The 26,281-nt window shown below is 60.4% G+C and overlaps 1 protein-coding gene across 2 annotated transcripts; it reads right to left on the bottom strand.

Annotated features, from left to right (window-relative positions):
* Positions 1–86: 86 nt before the first annotated feature.
* ACSBG1 (acyl-CoA synthetase bubblegum family member 1) lies at positions 87–26,281 on the bottom strand. 2 transcript variants are annotated; one of them, XM_042987845.1, is made up of 16 exons: positions 26,011–26,281; positions 25,377–25,523; positions 22,881–22,979; positions 21,914–22,020; positions 14,668–14,888; positions 14,201–14,289; positions 13,892–14,012; positions 8,682–8,762; positions 8,449–8,598; positions 8,013–8,189; positions 7,227–7,408; positions 6,229–6,459; positions 5,538–5,755; positions 1,709–1,848; positions 950–1,196; positions 87–405 (listed from the first exon to the last, which is right to left on the bottom strand). In XM_042987845.1, exons 2-16 carry the CDS (start codon positions 25,424–25,426, stop codon positions 320–322), a joined length of 2,199 nt encoding a protein of 732 aa, XP_042843779.1. In that variant the 5' UTR covers positions 25,427–25,523; positions 26,011–26,281; the 3' UTR covers positions 87–319. The 2 variants fall into 2 exon arrangements, with proteins under 2 accessions (XP_042843779.1, XP_042843778.1); XM_042987844.1 differs by lacking the exons at positions 25,377–25,523; positions 26,011–26,281 and having other exon boundaries at positions 22,881–23,266.

Below are 26,281 nucleotides of genomic sequence, written 5' to 3'. Positions count from 1 at the left end.
CCCTGCGCACGGCCTGCGCCCCGGCCCGGCTGCCGCAGCCCTTGAATCCTCCTGGCGCTCGGGCTGGGACCCGTCCCCCCCCCCCCCCCCCCCGTCAGCTCTGGAGGGAGAGCCGAGCTCACGTGTCACCTGAACAAAAGGCAATGCTGAAAACGAAAAGTACCCACGCACGAAGCTTCCTGGAATTGTCAGCTGCCGTCGGCAAAGCGTCACTGCCTCACCCTGACCTGGAGACCTCCCAGACCCAAGGGCACCTGGAGCTCAGGATGTCCCCGGGAGGCCTGCCGTCTTCGGCAGAGACTGGGAGGATGTCCCCCTGTCACTTTTTCTGCTCCTGGTAAAAGGAATCGATGACGTCTTTGTACTTGTCCAGGACTGTGAACCGTCTCAGTTTCAACGTGGGACCTGAGAGAGCAAGTGGAAGGAGGGGTGAGGCCCGGGCTCGGAGAAATCTGGGAAGATGTGTCGTGGGGATCCCCGCCTCTGACGGCAGCTCAGCGGTACCGAGTGCTTACACCCCGCCTCGGCCTTGATGGCTCAGAGGGCGCTTCCCGGGGAAGCCGCTCCCACCCGCCCCGGGGCGGACACGCCAGCGTGCTACAGTGGAGAGCGGCCCCCGCGTCCAGCTGAGGCGGCACCAGAGGCCTGCTCTGGTCTGTGGGCTGTGCCGCAGGGGGGCTCCACCCCCGACTTCACAGGAGATGCCGGTGGTCTCGCCCCCCCCGGGAGCCAGCTGGCCCCAGCCCAGGCACCAGTAGGGCCTCGGTGTCAGTCCGGGGGTCCCATTGTGATTTCAGGGGAAACGGTCCCACGGTCGAAGCAGAGTTAAGGGTCGTGTTGGAACCGATCTGTGGGTTCGCCAGGCTCACCCTGCCAGCCCACACCCCTGGCCAGCTGTGTCCTCCTGCACGGCCCCCGGAGTAGTGGGGACAAATGAGGGAACCCCTACCCAGCTCTCCCCCTGCCACGGAGAAGTCCTTCTGGAGAATGGCCCACTTCTGGATGTGGTAGGGTTGGGCGGCTGCCTTCCTGTTGACTCTCTGAATCCCTTCTTCAATGGCCTGGTACACGGCCTCGTCCCTCCTCCCCACGATCTCAGACACGGTGGTGGCGCTGCTCCCCACCTGCCGGCAGAACTGCACGGCTTGCTCGGTCAGGTGGTCCGTTGGGTGACAGGCGTCTGGGTCCAGCGTGCACTGAAAAGCCAGAGGTCAGAGCCGGCGCGGGCCTCACCCCATGAGACGCGAGCCCATCTCGAGGAGGGTTTGCTGGGGCCAAGGATGTGGCTCGCTGTGAGCTATTCCCGAAAGATGGCTCAACGGTGGGTAGGATGCCGCCCCGGCTGTGTGGGGCCCACGGTGCGTGGAGCCTGTGGCGGGATGACACCGGACGGCCCTTGGCCAGCACACCATGGTCTAAAGCAGGGACCCTCTCCCGTACGTCCGGCACCCTGGGCTCTGAGCATGTGAGCGGGGCAGCGCTGGGACAGAGGGACGGTCACAGCAGTACATTATCAGTTGTGGGGGTTGGGGGCGGTGCGCAGGGCAGAGTGTGTTCCCACAAGCTACACCACCCCTTGTGCAGGTAGCCGACAGGTCATCCCAGGATATAGTCACGAGACCCCACGCGCGTCCCAGCCGGGCCTGCCTCCTGCTGGGGCCGGACCCCCAGTCCGGCCGCCCCTCCCGAGCCAGACGCCCAGACGCACCTTCAAGGTGAGCAGCATGGACAGGAACTTCCTCTGGTCCCCGACGAGCATGGCGTTGCTGATGACGGGCAGCTCCATCTTCACGGCATCCTCGATGGGCACAGGGGGCACGTTCTCCCCTCCGGCTGTGATGATTATCTCTGGGGAGGCAGGGCCAGGCCCCGGGCACGGGCTTTAGTCCAGCACCCCCGCGGAACCAGGACCCAAGCCTGGGCCACGGCCCCTGGAAGCCACACCGGCCACTTGGGGAGGTGCAGCCGGCGGGGGGGGGGGGGGGGGGCGGCGCACACCCTCGGAGGCACCTCTCACTCGCCTACCCCCTTCCCAAACGCCCTCCCGTCCCCAGCAGTCCAGAGCGCACCGCCTGCTCTCAAGGGCCGCTCAGCTCAGGAGGCCCCCCACCTCGTCCACGCTGGCCCTCCCGTGTCTAAGCTGCTCTCGCAGTGTCCGCCCCTCGTCCTGCGGAGGGCCGTGCGCGAGCAGGTGCTGGCACTCAGTGCTCTGGTCTCTTCCCGCCAGGCCAGGTGGGAGTAAGCGGACGTTCACTGAATACACCCGGACTGCTCTAGCTGGATTGTGCCCCCTGTTCTAGTTGGACACAGAGGAATCAGTCACACTGTGTGCAGGCCCCATGTTGACGTCGGGCAGAGAAGAAGGAGACAGCCCTGGCTGCAGCGAGCTCACCGGGCCGTGGCACAGAGGACGGCCGGGGAGGAAGCCGTCAGACCGGGCGTGTCCAGGGCAGCGAGAGTGGGCGTCCCTCACCACCCCTGCCTTCCTGCGCTTTCCCTGACCACCCGCTCACCCCCACCTGCGTCTTACACCGTCAGTACCCGCTAGAAACCCTCAGCAAACGGCATGGAGACAAACACCCCCCAAGACCACACGCGAAACACATCCAGGATAAAATGTTGAAAGTGTCCCTCCCGAGATCAGGAACAACACAGGACGATCGCTGTCCCCGCGTCCATTCACCGCACGCGGCTCCAGTTGTCCTGCCGGCGCAGAGGCAAGAGAGATACAGGAATGGAACGACGGAACGAAACTGTCCTTATTTGAAGACGATCCGGCCGTGTCCCTGAAGGTTTGGAAGGAACACACAAGCCAGCAGAGTCACATGGTTCGTCGAGGCCCCGCCACCCCAGGAGGGCGCGGAAGCAGCCTGTGTGCCCTCGGCAGGCAAGCAGAACGCAGATTTTATGTGATGCTATTTACGACAGCACCCAACATAGAATACTCAGGGCAAATCTAAGGAGAGGCGTGCAAATACCTGCACGCTGTGAACGTTGCCGACAGACCTCAGTGTAAGCACACCGAGGGCGGGGGGCACCTGGGGGCTCAGTCGGTTAAGCGTCCTGACTTCGGTCACGATCTCATGGTTCATGGGTTCGAGCCCAGCGACGGGCTCTGTGCTGACGGCTCAGAGCCTGGAACCTGCTTCAGATTGTGTGTCTCCCTCTCTCTCTGCCCCTCCCTCACTCGTGCTGTCTCTTTCTCTCTCTCAAAAAATAAGTAAACATTAAAAAAAAAAATTTAAGGATGCCGAGGGATAGACGGGGTCCTTGTTTAAACTGGACCGTGTGACCCCGATTGACACCACAGGGGCTGCGGACACTTTCCCAGCTTCGTCGCCCGCCTTTGCTCGTGGTGGTTTGACCACTGGTTTGTTCTGTCTGTAATGTAGTAAAAGTTTGTTAGTCCCTTTTCACGGCTCCCATGGTTGGAGCCACAGACCTCCCGCCTTCTGACACGACACAGAATTTCTGTTTTTCTGTTTTTCTCCAGTAGTCACAGGGGCTCCGTTCTTTGCGCGTAAATGTTTTATCCTGTCTGTTGTGATCGTAGATGGACTAGTTTCTTCCGCAGTCCTTCTAAATCGCCGTGCAAACGGAAGCCATGGTTCCCGGTGGCGGTCTTGGCTTTCCGTGTGCGCGGTGCTGTCACCCTCCTTAGGGAGCTGGCTCTCCGTCCCGCGGCCGTGGCCGGCACCACGAACACTGCGGGACGTGGATAATGGGCATCCGGTCCTGCTCCTGGCTTCTGGCTTCGTTATGCTAAGCAAGTGGTCATCCATTTCTGGTTTTATCCCGTGCTTTTTTCCACGAATGAGGACATTAACGATTCTTGTGAAATACCTTTTCAACATATGTGCAGATGATAAAACTTTTAAAGTTCTCTTAATACATATCCCTGCATTTCCATAACTTAGTTATGATGGGTTATTTTTTTAATGTGCTGGCAGACATTGTTTGCGACTATTTTATGCAGGATTTTAGCATATATGCTCATGAAAGTCATTGGTCCACAGTTTTTTTTTTTTTTTTAATTTTTTTTTCAACGTTTTTTATTTATTTTTGGGACAGAGAGAGACAGAGCATGAACGGGGGAGGGGCAGAGAGAGAGGGAGACACAGAATCGGAAACAGGCTCCAGGCTCTGAGCCATCAGCCCAGAGCCTGACGCGGGGCTCGAACTCACAGACCGCGAGATCATGACCTGGCTGAAGTCGGACGCTTAACCGACTGCGCCACCCAGGCGCCCCCACAGTTTTCTTTTTAAATACAACCTTTTCAAGATTTTGGTATCAATGTTATACTCACCTCACCAAAAATTTGGAATTTTTCCTTCTTTTCTGTGCCCAAAAACAGTTGAATTGTCATTGGGATTCCTCAGGACACCCTGCTGGTCTCCGTGTTTTGTCTTTTGCGTATGTGTGTGGCAGGGGGGTGGGGAGGGGCCAGTCACTATTGTTTCCATGGGAACCGGTCTGTTTAAATTTACTATCTTTTCTGCAAGTAGTTACATTTTCCCACAAAATGATCTCATTCATGTTTTCAAACGTATTTGTCCAGTGTTGAGCGATTGGTACCACGTTTATGGATCGGAACTCAGTGTGGCGAAGAGATACGTTCTCACCACATCAGTCAGTAGATCCGATGGAACCAAACTCGAAACCTTGGAGGGCTTTTGGAGGCAGCAGGCCTGTTGGTAGCCAGCACCGTCTCACAGAGGAAGGCCACGGCCTCACGTGGACGTCTGGCCGTGTCACAAAGATACTCGGGGAGCTGGTGCGAGTCCAGGCGGGCAGACCAGCCCCCGACGGCGACGCCGTGGGACAGGCGGGCTTCTCGGCGGTGATGCTGGGCGCTGACCTCCAAACGCACTGCACCCTTCCCCCGCCATCACCGAGCTCAGCCCTAGAGGGCGCTGTCAGTCCACCCCTGCAGCAGGGAGCTCGCAGCCTGGGCGCCCAGACTCGGCCGAGAGCCCGCCCTCTACGGCCAGCAGAGCCCGGCCCGATGGCACCCCTGCCTTGGAGAGATCCACTCATGGAGCCGGTTTCCCCAGGAAACGGGTGGGGGTTCCTGCAGGGATGTGTTTGGGCATTACATCCCCTCGGGCCAAGTGGGCAAAGCACCTTTTCCGCAGAAGTCCCCAGCTCTCCTCCTTGGGAGGGCCCCGTTCGTCATGGGAAACTTGAGGTCTCGTGTTTTATTTTAAATTTTATATCCAATCTGTGTTCTCGATATCATCCCCGTGTTTGTGTGTAAAAATACGTGATATTTACACCCCAGAATCTTCTGGAAAGACTTGCCTTGTTTCTTTAAGAAGTCTGAAACCCAGCTCCACCACTTACTAGCTGGGTGACCTTGGGCAAGTTCCTTAACCTCTCTGGGTGTCGTCATTGGGAAGTCGGGGTAAATAAAACGATGTCAGTCCAAGTGCAGGAACTTAACATGCGCTCCGTACTCGGGGTACAAACAGTACAGTCAGTACACACACCCCCCCCCCCAACGCCTGCAGCCACGAGGCCGGCCAGCAGAGCTCACCTTTGAGGCGTCCAGTGATGAAGAGGAAGCCGTCCTCGTCCAGCCGCCCGGTGTCGCCTGTGTGCAGCCAGCCTTCGGCGTCGATGGCCTCGCTCGTTTTGTCCTCCATGTTTAGGTAGCCCATGAAGATGGTGCGGCCCCACAGACAGATCTCCCCGACGCCCTCCGCGTCCTTGTTCACCAGCTTCACCAGGCAGCCTGGCACCACCTTGCCGGAGCTGGGGGCGGTCAGAGGGAGACGGCGCCTCAGGGCAGGGTCAGGCCTCACCTGGGAGCCCCCGGGTTCCCCAGCTCCTCATTCTTGGCCGACGGCCAGAAGGCGTCCCCTCCCAGGATTTGTGTATTGCAACAGGGGACTTAGAGCTGAGGGGGCGCCAATAAGAAGCTTTAAGGCGAATGAATGAATGAGCGAGCGAACGAACGAACGAATGGAGTCCCAATGCACAACTTCAAGCCCTGTGATGGGCCGGCAGGGAGGGGAGGTCTCGAGGCACAGCAGGTGACCCTCCGTTCACCCCCTACCGGGGGCTGGCCCCGTCCCCCAACCCCCCGCCCAGTGGAACCCGGGCCATCAGCCTCGGGGGGACCCCCTCCCACACATCCCACCCTACTGGAGGGAGGGAAGTCCCTCCGTCAGAACTTGTCCAAGGTCCCCCGGGGTATCAGCACGGGCACACGGGCACGCGTGTACCTGCCGGGGCGGTGGTTGGAGAGGCTGGAAATGAAGTGGGGCCCTGAGGTCTCGCTGAGGCCGTAGCCGCCATACAAGTGGATGTTGAGGCCCAGGAAGAACTGCTGTGTCTCTGTGGTCAAGGGGGCTGCTCCGTAGAAGTTCTTCCGACACCTGGCAAAGCCCAGCGCCTGGCGGACCTTGGCCAGCACCAGGTAATCTGCCAGCCTGGCCTTGAAGGACTTCAGGTCACTGGTGGGGGAAGGAGAACGGTCCACAGGAAGAACCACACGCTCACATGAAAAAGGTATTTGGTGGGTGCACGGCGGCCTGGCCACCTGTGAACGTGCACGCACACACAGGTGTGATACGTCCTGAGCCCGGAGGTCAGACGGGTCCAGCTGTGTCCAGGCGCACACGCACGTACGCGCAGAGACTCGAAGCACGTGTGCGTGGACACACAAGCACAAACACGTCTGACCCCATCTGAAGCCCACGAATGAGTCGTTCATGCGTCTTCACGCTCCGTGTCTGTGCAAATGAAGCCGTATTTGCACACATGTACATGTCTCATGAGACGCGATACCGTTTCGCAGACTCACTAGTAATGGAAACTGTTTCTAAATCGGCACAGGCCAGGTTTATGCCACTGACCCTCCCACAGCACCTGTGGGAATGTGATAAGTGGTCAGAGGCAGTGGGGTGACCTCCAAGTGGTCACCTGGAGGCTGGAAAAGCCCACGTCAGCGTGACCTCTTCCGCAGACACCTACTGAAGTCAGGAAACCCCTCTGGAGACCCAGGAGCCGCTCCAGGTTGGCGAATGCCACCCCAGACGGAACAAGTCGGGCCCCCCACTCAGAGCACAGAGATGCGGTGACGGAGGTCTCACGCCCAGCACCTGCCAGGGCCTCCGCACAGGGGTCCCCGGGATGAGCCCAGCCTGTCCCATCCACGGTCGCATGGCCCCGCCCTGCCCCCACCCGGCCTCCTGTCCCCTCGTCCCGGCCCGCATGGTACCTGCTGGGGCACGTCACGTTCTGCTCCAGGGCCACCGACATGGCCCACAGCAGCATCTTGCGCCGGATGAAGCCGGACCCAGCCCCCACCTCCTGGATGCGTTCCATTATCTTCTCCCACACCCGAGGCACCCCCAGGTGGGACGTGGGCTCCACCTCCCGCAGCGTGTTCGCCAGGCTCCCCTGTCCGCCGCCAGAGGGGGGCCTGCGGTCAGTGCCAGAAGCCCCCACACCCGAGTCCGCGTGCACACCTCCGAGGCATCCTGCACACAGGCCCCACACGGGCGCCCACATGTGGACACGTACGTCTGCACACGACCCGCCTTGTGCGCTCATGCTGCCAACCCTCCTGGTCACGTGGCCAGAGGCCTCGAAGCTCCTGGGTCCCTCCCAGCCCTGGGGGCGGCCTTATCCCCCAGACGTGACCGTTGAACCCCCCGAAGCAATGGACCAGTTTAGGAGCCGACAAGGGACACCACTCGGGGCCAGTGAGCTGCGGGGGGCCGGGGGGGGGGCGGGGGCAGCTCCTCATGGTTAACGGGAGTTTTCACCGCATGGGTGTAGTTTATGGGACTGAGAAGCAGGGCTGTGGCCTGTCCTCAATGGCGTGTGGACCCGCCCATCCACTCTGGCCCTCTCCTCTGTGTAACCTCGGCAGTCAGTCCCTTCTTGTTGGCCGCGCGGGCCATGCTGATGGCCACCGAAAGAAATGTGACAGATGCTCACAAGCACATGCGCTCGGGGCGGGGGGGGGGGGGGGTACAGTGCACTGGCCGAGCAGACTGACCTGCAGGGCGTCAGGCTCGGCGAAGCAGATGTGCGCCCCCCACTGGATGCCCGTCCACAAGTCGTAGAATTGCGCGGCGATGTGGCTGAGGGGCAGGTAGCTGACCACCACCTCCTGCTGGACTTCCGCCGCCTGGATGCCGCCGGCCTGGCTGCAGTGCCGCGCTGTCCACGTGACCTGGAGGACGGGCAGACGGCCCCGGCAGGGTCCACAAGCCGGCCCTGGAAGACTCACCCCGGGGCTTCGGCTACTTCGGGGACATCTCTGCGGGGAGCTCCCGGGACAGGCCTCCCCTGCCCCCCTCCTCGCCTTTGCTGGGCTCGGCGCGGGCGGGCCGCAGACCCACGGGCTGTCCTATGTCTCCTGGGCCCCTGAGCTGAGGGGCCAGGGCAACGTCCACCAGCAGCCGCGCCCACCCATCTGGGCCCCGTCCTACGTTGTCCTGACTCAGCATCACGCCCTTGGGGCTCCCGGTGGTGCCCGAGGTATAGATCAGCACACAGCACTGGTTGGGCTGCTGGGCGCTGATGACGGCGTCCAGGGTCTCCTCCGGCAGCTCGTCCCCCAGTCCCATGACTTCGTGCATCTGCAGCCAGGCGGGGAGAGCGGGCACTCGGTCAGCTGGGCCGCTGGCCGGGCGCCCCCTGTCCCCAGGCCCTCCACCCATACCGTGTACACGCGGGCCATCTTCCTTGCAGGGGCCTCTCTGTATGTCACTACGGCCTTCAGATGTGGCAGGTTTTTCCAGATCTGTGTGGACGGGAAACATAATGGGGTCTCGTTAAAGAAAGTTACCCGCTGACAAGAGCCCCGTCTCCAGGCACTGTGGTTTCTGCGGTCTGCCTGGCAGGCACTGTGGTCGCTGGGTCCCCTGGCTCTGACCTGTGACCCACTGGAACGCTGGCCACCCTTCGTGCATAGCCGTCCCCTCAGGAGGGAACCAAGCACCCCAGGGGCTGGCTGAACCAAGTATGGCTCATCCCACAACAGAGAGGGATAGGGAAGGAACAAAGGGGACAGAGATGAGGGGACAGAGGGGAGGGGACAGACTGGGGCAGGAACAGAGAGAGGGATGAGGAGGGACAGAGGGGACAGAGAGGGAGGGGACAGCCTGGGGGACAGACGGGGGTACAAAGTGGGGGACAGAGGGGATGGGAGGACAGAGAGAGGGACAGAGGGAGAACAGAACTTGGTCATCTTGCTGAGTGGAGGTTAACAGAGCCCAGAGTTCAGGAAGGTGATGGGACTGGACACCAGCGAGGAGATACTATGAAGAGAGAGAGTTCTAGAAATCTGTAGTCAGGGGCCCTGTCCTCCCGAGTCCTTGGCTGAGCCAGTGTGCCCGGCAGAGAGTGAACCACCAGGGAGCTGGAGGACCACGGGAGGCCACAGGGGCCAGAACCATCCACGTGTCTGTCAGCAGGACACAGGGCCCCTGCCGTGCGGAGCGGAGACCTGGAAAGGTCAGATCTGAGTGCTGGAGCTCACCTAGCCTGAGGGTGAAGACCATATAAACCGGCCCAGAAGGGCCAAACACGAGTCTCAAAGTAAAGTTCAGAGAGAAAAAAGAACCCTGGAAAAACACGACCTATGGGAGAATATCAAGACCCCTGACATACATGTAATTGGAGTCCCAGGAAATTTTTTTCTGAAAATTGAAAAGCAGCCTGAGAAGTTTCCACATTTTATTATAAACCCACCAGTTCAAGACTCACAACGAACCCCAAGCAGGATAAACAAAGGAAAACCACACCAAGATACAACGTAATCAAACGCTGATCACCAGCGATGAAGAAAAAATCTTAAAAGCAGCCAGAGAAGAAAGAGGAACCCTCGTGCACTGTTGGTGGGAATGCAAGCTGGTGCAGCCGCTCTGGAAAACAGTGTGGAGGTTCCTCCAAAAACTAAAAATAGAACTACCCTATGACCCAGCAGTCGCACTACTAGGCATTTATCCACGGGATACAGGTGTGCTGTTTCGAAGGCACACATGCACCCCCGTGTTTATAGCAGCACTATCGACAATAGCCAAAGTATGGAAAGAGCCCAGATGTCCATCTAGGGATGAATGGATAAAGAAAATGTGGTATATATATATATATGTATATATATATATATATATATATATATATATATATATATATGGGAGTATTACTCGGTGATCAAAAAGAATGAAATCGTGGGGCACCTGGTGGCTCAGTCATTTAAGCATCAAACTCTTGATCTCAGCTTAGGTCATGATCTCATGGTTAGTGAGTTCAAGCCCTGAGTCAGGCTCTGCGCTGACAGTGCAAAATCTGCTTGGGATTCCCTCTCTTTCCGCCCCTTCCCTGCTCACACACACTCTCTCTCTTGCTCTCAAAATAAATAAATAAACTTAAAAAAAAAAAAAAAAGAATCGGGGCACCTGGGTGGCTCAGTCGGTTAAGCGTCCGACTTCAGCTCAGGTCATGATCTCACAGTCTGTGAGTTCGAGCCCAGCGTCGGGCTCTGTGCTGACAGCTCAGAGCCTGGAGCCTGCTTTGGATTCTGTGTCTCCCTCTTTCTCTGCCCCTCCCCTGCTCATGCTCTGTCTCTATCTCAAAAATAAATAAAAATATTTTTAAAACAAAGAATGAAATCTTGCCATTTGCAACAACATGGATGGAGCTAGACAGTGTTATTCTAAGTAAAATAAATCAAGAAAGACAAATACCGTATGATTTCACTCATACGTGGAATTTAAGAAACCAAACAAGCAAAGGGAAATAAGAGAGGAGCAAACCAATGAACAGACTCTCAACTACAGAGAGCTCACTGACAGTTACTGAAGGGGCAGGGGTGGGGGACAGGGAAACGGGACGGGGAAGGAGGACACTTGTCCCGATGAGCACCGGGTGATGTAGGGAAGTGCAGAGTCATTATCTGTACACCTGAAACTACTATAACACTGAATGTTAGCTGTGCTGCAATTAAAATAAAAACAAGAAGCCAAAAAACATCAATAAATAAGCAGCCAAAGAATCAAGATACCCAAATATACGGAGAGGAACAAAGATATGAAATAATAGACTTCTCATCAGAAACTATGTAAAGTTAAAAACATTGGAATGGACTCTTTAAAAGGCTAAAAGAATAAAAGAAACCCTGTCATCACAGAATTTTAAACTACGTGAAAATATCTTTTGAAAAAATGGAAATAAACATGTTTGCAGACAAAGAGAGACTGAGAGAATGTGTTACCATCAGATCTGTGTTACAAGGAAAAAAAAATTTTTTTAAGTACGCTTCATGCCCAGCATAGAGCCCAGAACAGGGCCTGAACTCACGACCCTGAGATCATGACCTGAGCTGAGATCAAGAGTCAGATGCTCACTGTCTGAGCCACCCAGGTGCCCAGAAGAAAACTGCTAAGGCAGGAGATGACACCAGATGCAAACATGTATCCACGTAAAGGAATGAGGACTGTCGGTGGCAAACGTGGGTAAATATGAAAGACATTTTTCCTTCTTTCAAAATGTCTGTGGGGCACCCGGCTGGCTCAGTCGGTTAAGCATCCGACTTCGGCTCAGGTCATGATCTCACAGCTCGTGGGTTTGAGCCCTGCGTCGGGCTCTGTGCTGACAGCTCGGAGCCTGGAGCCTGCTTCCTGCTTCAGATTCTGTGTCTCCCTCTCTCTGCCTCTCCCCTGCTTGCACTCTGTCTCTGTCTCTCAAAAATAAACAATTAAAAAAATTTTAATTGTGTTCAAAACAGTGTACTGTAGGGTTTATAACCTTATAGACGTACGTTGCAAACAGCGCCAAGGACAGGGGGGAGGAGGAAGTATGTTGTTGCAAGATTCCTGCTTTACATGTGAAGCAATGTAGTCGTGTGATGGTAAGTAGTATGGCCTGACACTAGATGGCAGTATAGATCGTGTAATAAAGTGGACTGTGCGTAGTTAAAAAGGCAAAGGCAAACCCTAGCGTAATAGCAAAGAGGGGGAGCTAATTAGCCACTGGAGAGAAAACGGAATACCAAAAAACAAGATAAAGTAAAAATAAAAAACTCAATCCAAAAGAACTCCGGGCAGGGGAGAAAAGGGACAAAGCACAGGACACGTAGGAGCAGCAAACTGGTCGATTTAGTTTGTCCGGTGGGACAGAAAGGCAGGACCCAAGTCTGTGCAGTCTACAGGGGGACTTGGCTCTAAACCTAAGGACCCGATAGGTTCCAGGCAAAATAAAGCAGAAATACACGCCGTGCAAACACTAATCACAAGAATTCTGCGGTGACTCTCGCAGCGTAAGACAGAGTAGCTCTGGGACAAGAATGTTTCTCTTTAGGGATGTTTCTTAGCGACAAAGCGGTTACTGAATTGAGGGGACACACAACTCCATGCGGGTATATATATAACAGAACTGCAAAATCCCCGAAGCCAAAACTGATGGAACTGACAGCAGAAATGGACAAATCCACAATCACAACTGGGGGTTCAGCTCTCGGCCCTGGTCTTCGGTGGAACAGAGAAAATCAACAAGGACACACACGATGAAGCCATCAGCCACGCCGACGTTAACGTCGCCGATGCGTGTCCTTTCAGACGTGCACAGAGAGCAGTCGCCGAGACACCGCGTCATCCTGCCCACCACACGTGTGTACAAACAGGGGCTTCCGGTGGCAAAGTGCCCCAGGCAGTGAGACACAGTTCTCTCTCTGGAGAAAAGTCCCAGCCGGTGAATTAGAAAACCGACATTCTGCCTCCACTCAGTGGTGACCGTCAGTGGAGAAAGGCTGGTGGGGACCGTCACGGTGGAGGAGCGGTGCCCGCCCCCACCCCCAGAAGTTGAGGGAGAGGAGGAGAGCGGATCAATCCGGATCTCGGGACACTGCCCGGGACCGTTGACCCGGCTTCTGCCGCAGGCTGACGGCAACAGCCCCCACGTGTGGTCCCGTGCCGCGCCCCCCACCCCACCCCCCCGCCTGGCAGGTGTGTTCAGGACAGCGTGCGGGGCCCCACGCCCCCGGTGTCAGATGCAGCAGGTCTGGGGTGGGGCCTCGGGGTTTGCATTTCTTTTTTTTTTTTTTTTTTTTAACATTTATTTTTGAGACAGAGAGAGACAGAGCATGAATGGGGGAGGGTCAGAGAGAGGGAGACACAGAATCTGAAACAGGCTCCAGGCTCTGAGCTTTCAGCACAGAGCCTGACGCGGGGCTCGAACCCACGGACCGTGAGATCATGACCTGAGCCGAAGTCGGCCGTTTAACCGACTGAGCCACCCAGGCGCCCCGGGGTTTGCATTTCAAGCAGGTTCCCAGGTAAGGACGCTGCCGGCCGGCCGGCCAGCCTGGGCTTTGTTCTGAATTAAAGACAGAGACATGGCCACACACGGCCTGTGGCCGGTTCGTGTCCTGATTCAAAGGCACCTATGTCAAAACGGCCCTGCGGTGGGTGGCTGATGAGACCACCGGGATCGTGTGAGAGACATTTCGTGTGCTCGTGGAGAATGCATGCCTATTGAAATACTCAGGGGGGACATGAGTTCATGTCAGAGATTTGCTTCAAAAACTTCAGCGGAAGAGGCAGACTGGCACACTGCACGACGGAACACGACATGTGGGACCAGCACACGAGGGCCGGCCACACTCTTGCAGCCTGGTCTGCTCGGAAGCTTGCATGATGCAAATTTTACCTGGGGTGGACATTTCCTAACTCTGGGCCTCAGCGGCCCGACCAGGCGAGTGGGTGGGCACCCGTTGCCTTGTCTTGTTGTACGTGTATGTGTGTGACGTGGGGTTGCTGTGGAGGATGAGGGGGAGGGGTCCGGGAGGGAGGGATGGAAAAGCCCTTTGTAAGCTGGAGGCTACGAGGACACCCGGCCCGGGGCCCCCAAGCCCAGTTCCGCACTCCCCCAGACCTTCAAGATCTTTTCCAGCTGCTTCTGTGTGTCGACCACGATGATGTTGGCGCGGGAGTCGTGGGCGATGTACTGACAGGCCTCCGGGGAGCTGGTGGTATAGATGCCGGTGACGATGCCCCTGCGGGAGACCCAGGAGGGGTCCTGTCTGAGCCAGTGCAGAGGCCCAGCCCCTGCCCTGGAGGGCCCAGACAGGCAGAGGAGGCCCCCGGGAGGAAGGGGAAGTTGGGGAAAGAGGAAACAACCCTCCTTCCACTTTTGGCCCACCCCCGACCCACCAGAGACCCTGCCCCACCCACAGCCACTCACCCTGCAAACACCGTGCCCACCGCCGAGAAGAACCACTCCGGGGAGTTGAAGCCAAGGATGGCCACGCTGTGGGCCCGCTCCAGGCCGAGCTCCAGGACCAAGGCAGACAGGCCCGGTCAGCCGGCTCAGAAGGGGCCTCTCACGCCCAGCGGGGCCCCTTCCAGAGCGCAGGGACCAGCCTCCCAGGCACCCAGTCAGAGGGCACCCCGGGCCCTTCCCGCCCAGCACACCAGGCGGCCCCGCTCATCCGAACGCGAGCACAAATGAAAAGTAAGTGCTGAGTGCCCGGCGGGTGATGAGGGCTCAGTAAAGGTAAAACCCTCAGAACGGGGCCCGGCCCACCGCACCCACCCAAAAAGTGTTGGAGGCTCCACAGTTATCATTTCTAAAGGCTTGTCAGGCGGGGGTCGGGGAGCAGGCCTCCGAGGGCCCAGAGCTGGAGGGCAGGTCTGGGGAGGGGCCCTCACCTTCAAGAAGCCCTTGGCGGTTCTCCGGGCCAGCAGGTAGTACTGGGAGTAAGAGATGTGCTCCCACACGCCCTGGCGCTTGAAGCCCAGGGCGCTGAGGTCCCTGTACTTGTCCAGGGCCTCATGGAACATCTGGTGCACGGTGTAGGGCGGCTGTGGGCAGATGGGGTGGACACGCAGGTGGACGCGTCCGTCGGCCCGGGTGGTCCACAGCGGCTCCTCTGCAGGGGGAGACCGCGGCTGGGATCACGCCGGCCTAGGGTCACCCCCTCCCGGGGCCCCTGGGCCTTCCTCGGGTCGGGACTTTGGTCCCGAAAGTGCTTTGGCTGCTGGCAGACAGGCGAGGGATTGGGGTGGGCGGGAGGCTGCCCGGAGGAGGAGGTCTGATGGCCCCGAAGCACGGACAAGGCTTAGGGATGCAGCAAGGAGGCGGAGGCCTTGGAGACACAGAGGCCCCTGTGTCTGCTCCCGCCGTCACGCCAGCTGGAACTTGTCCCAAGGCAGGGCTCCCTCAGATCCCGAGGTCCTGCCTCTGCCTCCTGAGAACGGGCCGGGGACAGACCGGCTGGACAGAAGGTCAAAGCAACAAGAATGGCAGCGCCCCGAGGGGCTGATCTGAGCCTCCTGTTTCTTTGTTTCTGGTAAAGACCAGGATGGTGCCCGACCTCACCCCAGCCTCTGTGTCAGGGAGGAACAGGGGTGGTGGGGACTGGGGGGCACGGCGCCGCTGAAGGGGAGGCTGCCCTCGGCCTGGGAGCTGCCGTCTGGCGGGAATGGATACCGAGGCTCACCCGACGTCCGGGAGTTGTAAATGTCGGCTCGCACTTCTAGAAAACACTGTGTGGACCAGGTCACCCATCCTCAGTTCTGTGACCCCAGTAAGTCCCTGGTGGAGCACATCTCAGCCACCCCCGCCCCCCACACACACTCAGACGGCTCCCAGCTTTCACCCTCGTTCTAGGCTCCCCGCAGGAGAGAGTTCTAGAAGTGTTCACTGGATCAGAAGGGAAAAGCTTTTGGACTTTTGGGGGACATTTTAGAGCTCCTTCATCTAACTTCTGCTCTCCTGCACCCGGCGCGGACCCCCCTCCCTGTCAGCGGCCTCACCTCACGGCACCTGCGCTCCCGCTCGAGGGAGGACAGAGGGGATGGAGGAGAGAAGGGCCCTCTGTCTCTGTGCAGGGGCGGGGCCCGGGGCTCCACCTCCAGCCCCTCTCGATACCCAGTCCTCACCCCCCGGAGTCACTCCCCTGTGGTCAGAGGTCCTGCTTCCCGAGCACCTGCCTCGTGCCCGGTGGGGGTGTGTGTCTTCGGTCACAACCTCTGTTCCGTCCCTGCAGACCCCAAGAGAAGCAGGCCGGGGAACAGCTTCCGGCTGCTGGCAAAGCTGGGGTTCCAACCCACAGGCCCATGCTGACCCCAGCTCCTTTGGGAAAGGACTGTCCTGCCTCCTGCCCAAGTCCTAGAAGCCTCAGGAGCCGTGATCCTGGACAGCTGTCACCTTAGGCCACTGCCTCTTCCCATGTTCTGGGGCTCCCGGAGTGACCTTTCTGAACCCAGATCTGACCTGTTCGAGGGCCTCCCATGACTCCCCTTGACCACAGGGTTGTGTCCACACTGTGGCCTCTAGGAAGGCCCTCCCCAAAGGGCTCCTGGCCCCTGTGACCTCGGCCCGCCCCCTTCCTCACAGCCAGCCTGAGCGGCGCTCGGCCCCCCTGCCCCCGCCACGCTGCTGGGCCCCCTCCCCACCACGCACGGGGGCCTCCCGTCCTGCAGGCCTGGGAGGCCCTGCCCTGTTCAGGATCCTTCTGGTGCAGCTGCCACGGCTCGGGGCCTCAGCCTCTGGTGCCGGCTGCCCAGAAGGAAGACAGAGCATCTCCGAGCCTGGGGTGTCTCACGCTCCCCTCTGTCCCCTCACCTCCACGTGCTCCCACCGCTCAGCCTTATCTCTGTCCAAATAGAAGTCTCTGGACCTTGAGTCAGAAGCCCCGTTCTTAGCAAGGTGGACGGAGCACTCGGAAGGACGCACGCGCCCACAAGCCTGAGCCGTGGACCCCAGCCGTGTCCCCCGACTGCAGGACTGGGCACAGAGCCCAGGCCCTGAACCAGGCCCGCGAGGCCACTGCGCCACGGAGGCCGCTGTCTGGGGCAGGCGCGCTGACCTACAGGGTGACGGAGGCCACGGCGGGCGGGGAGCGGAGCCCCTGGCCACCTCCTGGGCTCTTTCCTTCCCTGCCTGTCCTCATGACCACCTGCTGGGACTGAAGCCGCCGGACCCACCGCCAGCCTGCTGACCTGGGTCTCTCCCAAAGTGGAAAGCGTGAAGCAGCAGAGATGTCCCCAGGCACCCAGACGACACTCACTGCCGGCCAGGGTGCTGTGCAGGGTGGGAGTGTGAGCTGGCTCAACCTTCCTGGGGGCAAGAGGGTGACACACGTCACGGGCTCCAAGACGGAGTCACCTTTGAGCCAGAAATCACGCTTCCAGGACGCGCCCGTGGGAACCAAGCAGAGATACAGAGACAGCACTGTGGTCACCCATGTCCAACAGGGGCTGGGGACCCACCAGGGTGCGGCCACGCCCTGGGCTCTCGGTGGTCATTAATACGAAGTGTTTAAGGACGTTGAACGACCAGGAAGCGTCCACAGGAGGACATCGGGTGGACAGTGCGCATCACAAGTGCAGGCATGTGCGTGAGCGTCACAAAGCTCCCACGCTCGGCCTCAGGAACCTCTCCCTTCCTCCCCTAGACTCCGTGCCCCTGCAAGCGCCCCCTGGTGGGAACACGTGTGCCACCCATTAGGGATGCCGACAGACAGAACTTTAGCTGGGGGCTAGAGGGCCAGTCGCAAATTCCCACACAGCACGTCAGAGTGAGAAGGCTTGAGTCCCGGAGAGGCAGGGGTAGCCAAGGTCACAGCAGGGTAGGGGCAGAAGTGGGACAAGACCTCAGTCCGTCCTGGGGGCTGCCTTGCACCCAGAGCGGGTCAGTGAACGGGTGTAGGCCTGGGAGGGCCACAGTCCGTTCCCTTGGGGACGCTGTTGGGGGAGGAGAAAGTGGTGGCCGAGTCCCCTGACCCTCTGCCACAGGGTGGGCCGCCCGGGACCAAGCAGCAGGGAGGGACACAAGCCATGTGGTCCCCAGGCTGATGACAGAGACATACGAAGTCAGGGTGACCTGCCAGTCCTTTATTCTTTTCATTTTTTTCTTCTCCACCCCAGCGTGTGGCCCGAACTCACGACTCTGAGATCGAGAGTCACATGCTCTACCGACCGAGCTGTCCACACCCCACCTTGAAGTTCACAGGGACACAGACCTGCCAGACCCAACCAAGCTCACTGCTACAGTAACAGCCAAGGGCATGGCCAGGACCCAATCACGGTCCCTGTCACCCAGGAAGGCGCCCTAGATCCCGACTGGACCCAGCTCCAAAAGGCAACCAGCCATTCAAGTGACAGAGAACCCAGCCAGCACACAATACAGCCCACGGCCCAGAGCACGAGGCAGAGGGTGACCGCTGAGTGCTGCGGGTGGGCTTTCCCAGGGCCCGCCTGCCCTTCTCCCTCCTCCTCCCCCCTCCCCCTCCCCCTTCCACCTCTTCCTCCCCCCTCCACCTCCTCCCCCCTCCCCCTCCTCCACCCCCCTCCCTTCTCCTTCCACCTCCTTTTCCTCCCTCTTCCACATCCTCCTCCCCCTCCTCCTCCTCTCCCTCCTCCCCCTCCCCCTTCTCCTCCCCCCTCCTCCACCCCCCTCCCTTCTCCCTCCACCTCCTTCTCCTCCCTCTTCCACATCCTCCTCTCCCCTCCTCCTCCTCCCTCCCCCTCCTCCACCCCCCTCCCTTCTCCCTCCACCTCCTTCTCCTCCCTCTTCCACATCCTCCACCCCCTCCTCCCCCCTCCTCCCCCCCCCCCTCCTCCCCTCTCCTCGACCTCTCCTTCCTCCTCCTGTCTCTCTCCCTCAGCCCAGGTCACGGCCTGACCTTATCAATCACCCATTATTCAGGGGGTGGCTGGGCAGGCAGGGAGCTATTTTCCTTGGGGCTCTGGAATAACAGCATCTGAATAGCAGAGGAAATCACTCTCAGTTGTCTGGGGAGGAGAACTCAGAGAGGAGAGGCCCCAGGGATATTTTCTGTGGGAAGTGGCCTGTTGTACAGATGGAGGGGTACGCTGGCCCTAGGAGAAAGGTGGTTCTCGGCCAGGGACAGATCTCTCTCCAAGAATGCTCCTTCTGACTGGACCCTGGTGTCCCTGCCACAGAGGCCAGTCACGGACTAGAGCCGGCACACTCCCACTCCACACGGGCCCTTGGAAACCGCCCACCCCATGCCAGGCACTCTAGGGGAAGTATAAGAGAAAGAGAAGGATGTGACTCCAGATAAGGACAAGGCCGGCCTGGGACAGAACGGTTTGTCTAGCCCTTGTACGGAACCCACTAGAATGGAGTGTTGGCTCCACGGTGTCTGAGGTTTCTCAGTGGTTCAGGGGAGACACCCGTTCCACCTGGGAGCCAGCCTTCTTGCCCGAGGGCCAGGGGCTGTGGACTTGTGGCCACTAAGCGGAGAAACCCTGGGCTCCCTGGGCCTCCATTTCCCCATCTGAATTGCAACCTGGATCTGCAGGGCGGGGGCTGGGGCGGGCTGACATGGGCTCTGGGGACACGGCGGTGGACGTGCTCCGGAAACGCACAGGGGACCCTGAGCTGGTCTCCATCGGCTGGAGAGAAGAGAGGTCTGGGCCCGGGGTGGGAGCAGCTCAGCCCGGAGCCCTAGAGCACGGGTGCCCCCAACCTGTTTGTGGTTGAGGAGGCTGGGGTTCCCACTGTTCCCGCTTCTCAGGTGAGGATCTACCTGCTCGAGTGTCCTCTGTTCTCTGGGAAGCCTTCCCTCCCATCCCCTCCCCACCCCCACCCCACCCCCACCCCAGGCTCAGCTGAGCTGTCTTCTGCCTCCCACTGTCCCCAGCCTCAGGCTGTGGGCTCCCCAGGTCAAGGGTGGTATCTGTCTCCTTGCAGCCAAAGAGAAGCCATGACCTTGAGCATCTGGGGAGGGCAAGACTGAGAGACTGAGCGGTGCCCTTTGTACCCCCTGACCCACCAGGGACTTCACGGGGCTAGAAACCCCCAGCACCAGAGCTCCCCAGTGGGTGTGGGGGGTTCCTAGGAAGCACGGGTATGGGGAAGAAGCCCCGTCCCCAGCGGCTGCTCTCCCCTGCCCTCCTCCCCTTCCCTGGGGTCTTGGCCTTGCCCTGCTCCAGCTGGGGGTTTGTGCTCAGCTAGAAAGAACTAGAAAGCAATGTGTCTCCAGGCCCTGGCACAAGGCTGCCTTTGTGTAGGGGTCAGATTCTGGCAGCTCTGTGGCCCTATTCAGGGGCTCCCGCCCCCCACCCCCACCACCAGCTCAGAGCCTAGCCTGGACAGGGGCTTGGGGACCTTCAAGCTTCTGGGAACTCAAGGAGACTCAGGTGGACGCTCGCTCCTGAAGGAAGATGCCCAGGGGGGCTGCTAGCCCAGCAGTTAGCTGGAGGGGAGGCAGGGCCTGGAGGGGACCGTACTGTCACCAAGGCCCAAAGAGGCAGCGTGGCCAGTTGAGAGTTCTACTTCTTACTAGCTGTGTGACTCTGAGAAACTCACGGGGCCTCTCTGAGATGGTTTCCTCCATCAAATGGGAATGCGAAAGTGCCTGCCCTAGGGCTGTTTTGAAGATGAGGTGAAGAGTGCCAGCAGCACAAAGCCGGCCCAGGGGACAAGTCCAACAGAAGTCCGCCCTCTTCTCAGGGCTCAATCCCGGTGGTGGTAGCCTCCAAGCCCCGCCCCTTAGTCTCCCACGCAGCCAGCGCCTTCCCCAACCTTCCAGAGAGAAGCACAGGCTCCCGCCCCCTTCCCGGGAGTTGAGAGCCGGGCTCCTCAAGTTGCCTGGGAGTCTGGAGAGAAGCCACCCCCCTGCCCCGCCCCACCCCGCCCCTGGCAGCAGGCTGGCACCTGGCCGGGCGCGTCTCCGCAGCTGCTCCCCAGAGACACGGGGGCTGCACAGGGGAGGCTGGGCCGAGCACGAGCCGCACGCCGGGCCCGTGGGGGCTCAGGAGGCCCGCCCGGCAGTGCCCTGGGCAGTGCAGGGTCCCGTGGGGCGGCTCCCCCCGGTGCCCGCTGACAGAAACGGTGCCAGGAGACCCCTCTGGCCGGCGACGCTCGGCCTGGGAGAGGAGCGGCTTGTCTGATGGCAGCAGGCGCCCCACGGCGGGAGGCGACCGGCATTCGCTCCGCAGGAAGCCAGGCGGCCCGGGGCGCCCAAGGAACCCGCCCTCCTTACGCCTCTTTGCGTCTCTTCCAACGGGCATGGCGACCTCCGCCTTGACCCTGCCTCTGTCCTCCCACCAGGCCCGTCCCCCGCCCAGGAAAGCCAGGCCAGAGGAAATCTGGGGGAGGGGGCCCCGGGCCTCCCCCTTCCACCTCTTGCCTGGTTCCGCCCTCACCCGCCAGGGGCCCAAACACCACCTCACACACTACCGCTTGCTCCCCGAAACCCACGCCTCGGCTGACGACGGGGAGGACGCCAGGTGGGCCCGGACTGAAGATCATCCTACAGAGATACGCCCGCCACAAAGGCTTCCACCAAAGCCCCGGGCCGGGGGTCGGGGTGCTCTGGGGGCCGGGGCTGCTCTGAGGAGCCCGGGGGACTCAAGCCCGGGAAGACCCGCCCCTCCGCGGGCCGCTCTTTGCCCCCCAGAGGTGACACCGGACAGGGACAAAACGACAACAGTGGACCACCCCACGGACAGCGCAGAACTCAGGAGACGGCGACCCTCCGTGCCAGGCACTCGCTGTGTCCGTGTTCGTTCAGCTTGTGCTTTGCCACAGTGTTGTCATGAGCCATTAAAAACGAGCACGCCCTGTGTTACTACCGCTTTGATGACTCTTCGGGGTAAATGGTAACTCTGCCTCCCTCAAAGTGCAATTATCTGAGGGTCAAGGTCTTTAAAAGGGCACACGACTCTCCAAGCCTCCGCACGGACTCTGCTGGCTGCCACCCGCCGGCCTCGCCGCAGGCGACAGACAGGGGCTCCACCGGGTCCCAGCGGCCCGGCAGCCCGGCCCCAGGGGAGGCCCCACCGCCTCCCGCCGCGGCCCTCCCCACCACCCCTTGCCTTCCCTCGCGCTCGGCCCCGACGCGGCCCCGAGGAAAGGGTGTGCTGGGCCCCCAGCTCGCCTCTGCCTCTGCCCGCAGCCCACAGCCTCCCGGCCGCTCACCTGAGCAATCCAGCTGGGCACCCCTCGCCTTCTCCGGGGACGGGGACGAGAGCGGGAGAGCATGGCCGAGGGACTCTTTGGAGAGCGCCTGCCCATCACTCGGAGAGCTGGAGGGGAGGGGAGAAACGACGTGAGACCCTCGGGGCCTGGCCCGGCTCTCCGGTGCCGGCCCCGCACCCACGTCGGCACCTGGGGGTGCCGCCGGCCTCTCTCCGCCTCGCGGGCTGCTCTGCGTCCCCGTGGGGGTCAGGGAACAGGACCTCAGTAGCTGTAGGGCCACCCTCAGCCCACCCAGCCTGTCCCACAGGCTCCGAGGGCTGCTGCACACTCCTCTGTTGTGTGGCTCTCTCTGGACTCGGGTGTCCCCGTCCGGACAGGACTCCGAGCACGACTCCAGCGGGGGCCCCCCTCCTCACCCCACATCCACCAGGCCTCGGGCATTGAAAACAGTCACGCTTAGAAGCTCAGAGCAGAGCTGAGGACGGTGCCAGGGCTCCCACGGGCCTCTCCTCCCAGGAGGGCGTGTCGGGTGCCCTATGCCTTCCCCAGTGGAGAGGACAGGCATGGGCTAGAGAGCTCTGGTCCACATCCTCCTCGCTTCCCAGGCATGGTGGCCCTGGACAATGATCTCCCTTCCAGCCAGAGAGCCCAAGGGGTTATAGGGCCTCGTGGTCAACCTATTGATCCACAGCAGCATTCTTCCTCAGGGTTCAACCGGCCAGACCTCAACCACCTGGGTGAGGAGCAGACGGAGGTCAGTGCACACCTCAGCCAGGCAGGAATGTAACCCCACACAACTCCAGGGACACGTTTCACAGTCATCGGCTATGCAAACAGTGCCTACTGGAGTTGTGCAGCCTGCAGCCTGCACAACTGGTCACGGCAGCCCTGAGGACGGGACCCTGGCTCCCGTCAGGGTGGGGCTAGTCCCACCCCCACCCAGTTCCCAGGCTGTCGGGCCAGTTACCTGTTTGTCACACTCGGTCTTACTTCTTGCTGGTACTGCAGGTTCAAACTAAGTTTGCGAACACACCCAGGCCCACCTGGAGGCAGTCTGCTTAAGAACCTGATAGGTTTTAAATCGAAAGACATCAGGAGGTTGTGAAGGGAGGGGCGTAGGGACAAGGGGGCTGAGTGGGGGCTGAGTTGGTCCCCTTCTTGTGTGTGAGCAAGGTGGCCTGTCCCAGGGAAGCCACCGGAGGGGTGAAAGGATACAATTTCTGGGGTGGGGCTTCCGCACCAGGTGGAGGGTTCTGAGCTTGGAGCTCGTCCAGCCGACTGTGGGTCATTGGTCACCACCATTACGTTGGGGTCGCAGAGGGGCCCCTCCACATTATACTGATACAAACAGCCCTGAGCTCTGGGCGCAGACACGAATGAGGTCCCCCCACCGGGAGCCCCAACGCGGGTGCCACAAACTTGGTGCAATGTCCATGCTGTCCCGGCCACGTCCCGGAGACGAGCGAGTCTTCCAGAGGGTTGGCCTTTGACAGCACCCGCTGGGCAGCTCACCCTCGGACGGGCCAGGGCCGCCACTGGCTGTGATCGCTCGCCATCCGAGCCACCTCCTCACAGACAAGTCTGGAAACCCTCGCCATCAAAAGGCACAGACATTTCCCCCGCTAATGAAATCTGTATAAACTGGTTCTGGATTTAAAACAGCGAAACCCAGACTACAGGAAAAGACGGCCGCCTAAGGAAGCCGGGAGCCAAACATACTCATCATGACTAGAGCCTTCTGTTTGCTGGGGACCTTGGCCAGTCTCTCGTGACTCAGATGTGCTGACGTCCACTCCCCCATCCTGCTCTGTCCTTCCCTCGGTGACAGGGTGGAGTGGGTCCCCTGCCTCTGCCTGCCGTGACAGGGACACCTTGCTCACGGCCCATGTCGCGCAAGAGGTTCCCACTCAACCCCTAAGCCCTGTGCCCGAAGGATACCGGATGCCTAATTAAGAGAAGGCCAAATTCCAATTTTCCAAGTGAGGAAAGCACACTCTTCCCCTCACCAGAGCCCTTGAGATCCCATCTCTTTCCGGGGATGTCACCCTCGCCCACTGACTGAGCCCAACCTTCCTATAACGTTCCTGCTCACTCGGGGCCATAACTAGTAACTGGTGTCCTGTCCACTCAACACGCCCGGGAAGGGAGCCACGCCCTGTCACGCTGGGGTCTGCGCCCTCCCGTGTGGCCACAGCCCCCATATCAGCGTTGGGGACGCCGCTGCTGTATCATCGCTCACCCCCGCCTGCGTTCCTGTGGGGGCAGCCGCTCACCTGGGGCACCCTGGGGTGCATCGTGGTGAAGCCGGACCACCCAGCCTGCTGTCCCCAGACTGTAAGCCAGAGGCACAGCTTCCAGAGTGGGATCTGTCATCCTCAAAGGAGGGCACGTGACATGCGAAGCGTCCCCACAGCTCTGACCCCTCACACGCACCTGGGCCCTTCTGACTCCTGCGCTCTGGACAGCGTGGCACCGGGATCCACTCAGGGACCCTCAAGTGAGGTGGGGCCACCGTGATTAGCGCCCCGGCCCGACGTAGGTGCTTAGCACAGTGTTCCCGGCCTTCTGGAACACCACACTCCTCCTGCCCTCACACACCCCATAAGCACCTAGCCCTCTTCTTACACAGAAACCAAATGTCTTTAGCACCTGCCCAGTGGCTCTGGGAGCAAGGAAGCCCTCGAAGGGCGCGTGGCGTGCCTACACTGTGCGCGGTGGGGGCTGGGCGGGGGCCTGGGGGAGCCTGCACTCCCTCTCCCGACCATCTCTGGTCAGGTGGTCTCTCCCTTCTCTGCCTGTCTTGCCAGAGGCGCTGATGGGAGAGCCCACTGAGCCTCATTCAGCAACTCCTCCAGGGAGCCCTCAGGGATTATCTGCAACACTCTCACTCTCACAGCCTTTGAACACTCAGGTTTAGGCTCTGAAGGCCACACATGGCTTGGTAAGCTCTGTGGGCCGTGTGTCCTTGGGCCCTGGGCCACACTGAGGTGCAGAGCAGGAGTCAGCAGACACACAAGCCCATGGGCTTTCCCATGGGAGCCCCTCCTGGACGGGGGTGCATCGCCTGGCTATTTCTGTGGTCTTTCTTCCCTTTCAGCGTTTAGCAGCCAGGTCACTGTCCTGTACACAACAGGGGCTCAATAAATGCCTTCTTGGACAATATAGCATTGAGGTTCGTCAGAACTGGCCTGCCTGGGTTCAGCTCGCTTCACTAGCTGGGTGACTGTGGGCAAGGCACTGCACCTCTCTGAGCCCCGGCGCTCCGCGCCAACCCTGTGGCCTCATGAGCACATGTGAGCCCGGCAAAGTGCATGTGCACGTCTGCTCTCCTCCTACTTCCGGGGCCATCACGGATCTTTCTGGGAGTAAGGAGGAGACAATGCTTCGGTACGACTGGGAGGGTGATTAACTGCAGTGACGGGGGGTCCGGCTCCGGTGGAGGAGGCGGGGCCTGCTTCCTTACACGGTCCTCAGGACGGAGCCGGCAGACCTGAGCAGGAGCATCTCTGGCATGGTCCCCGCGGGGCCGCGGTCTCTAGCTCACCCAGGACGGCGCCGGGACCGCAGGGAACTCATCAGCCCGGGGGAGGCCCCGCTCCACCAGACCGCCCTGCAACAGAGACACAGCGTGTGTCACGGCCGAGGCCGCTCGGGCCCCAGGCAGGGCTCACCCTCTCCAGGCCTGGCACCGGTCTCTAATCTGCTGCCTCCTGAGCCCACAGGGCCACTAGCTTGAGAAACGGACCCACCGGAGGCCTCCGTCTCTGCTCCCAGGCGGGCTCGCTCACTAGGATGAGGCAAGAGACCGGGCCCCCTGGCCTCCTGCTACGCAGAGTCCTCACCGCCCTTGGCAGTCCTCCCCAACCCTGTTCCCGACGTCCCTCTGCCCAGGGCGCTCAGAGAGCCCAGCTCCCGGACACCCAGGGCGTCCAAACATTTCCCCAACCCTGAGAGGCCCAGGCTGGGAGCTGAGCCAGATCACCTCCAGGTGCCCCACTCCGTGTCACACGGTCGGTCGCAGCCTGCCCCGGTAGCGGCTTCCTCACCGGCTCCCGGACCCCGCCACAGTGGCCCTCGCCCCTGGTGGCCCGTCTCACCTCGAAGATCAGTCCCGGCAGCTCTCTAGGGACCCGGCTTCCAGGCAGAGGACCGCGCCGAGGACTCTGGGCCGCGTGGGCCCAGCGGGCCTTCCCCCTCTATGTTGGCTGGTCCGGAGCGTGTGCCCGCGCCGTCGGCCAAGCCAGCCGTCGAGAGCTGGGAGCCCGCGCTGCTCCCGGTAATGAGGCAGCCCAGGCTGGGCGTGTTTGCGGGGACCCGCCCCGGACCGGACCGCCTGAGGCACCGGGGAAGGCGTGGCCGACACCTCTG

The sequence above is a fragment of the Panthera tigris genome, chromosome B3 (genome assembly GCF_018350195.1).
Source record: "Panthera tigris isolate Pti1 chromosome B3, P.tigris_Pti1_mat1.1, whole genome shotgun sequence".
In the NCBI taxonomy this organism is placed as follows: Eukaryota; Metazoa; Chordata; class Mammalia; order Carnivora; family Felidae; genus Panthera; species Panthera tigris.
The sequence above is the reverse complement of the archived record's forward strand: the minus strand, read 5'-3'. Positions and strand labels throughout refer to the sequence as shown.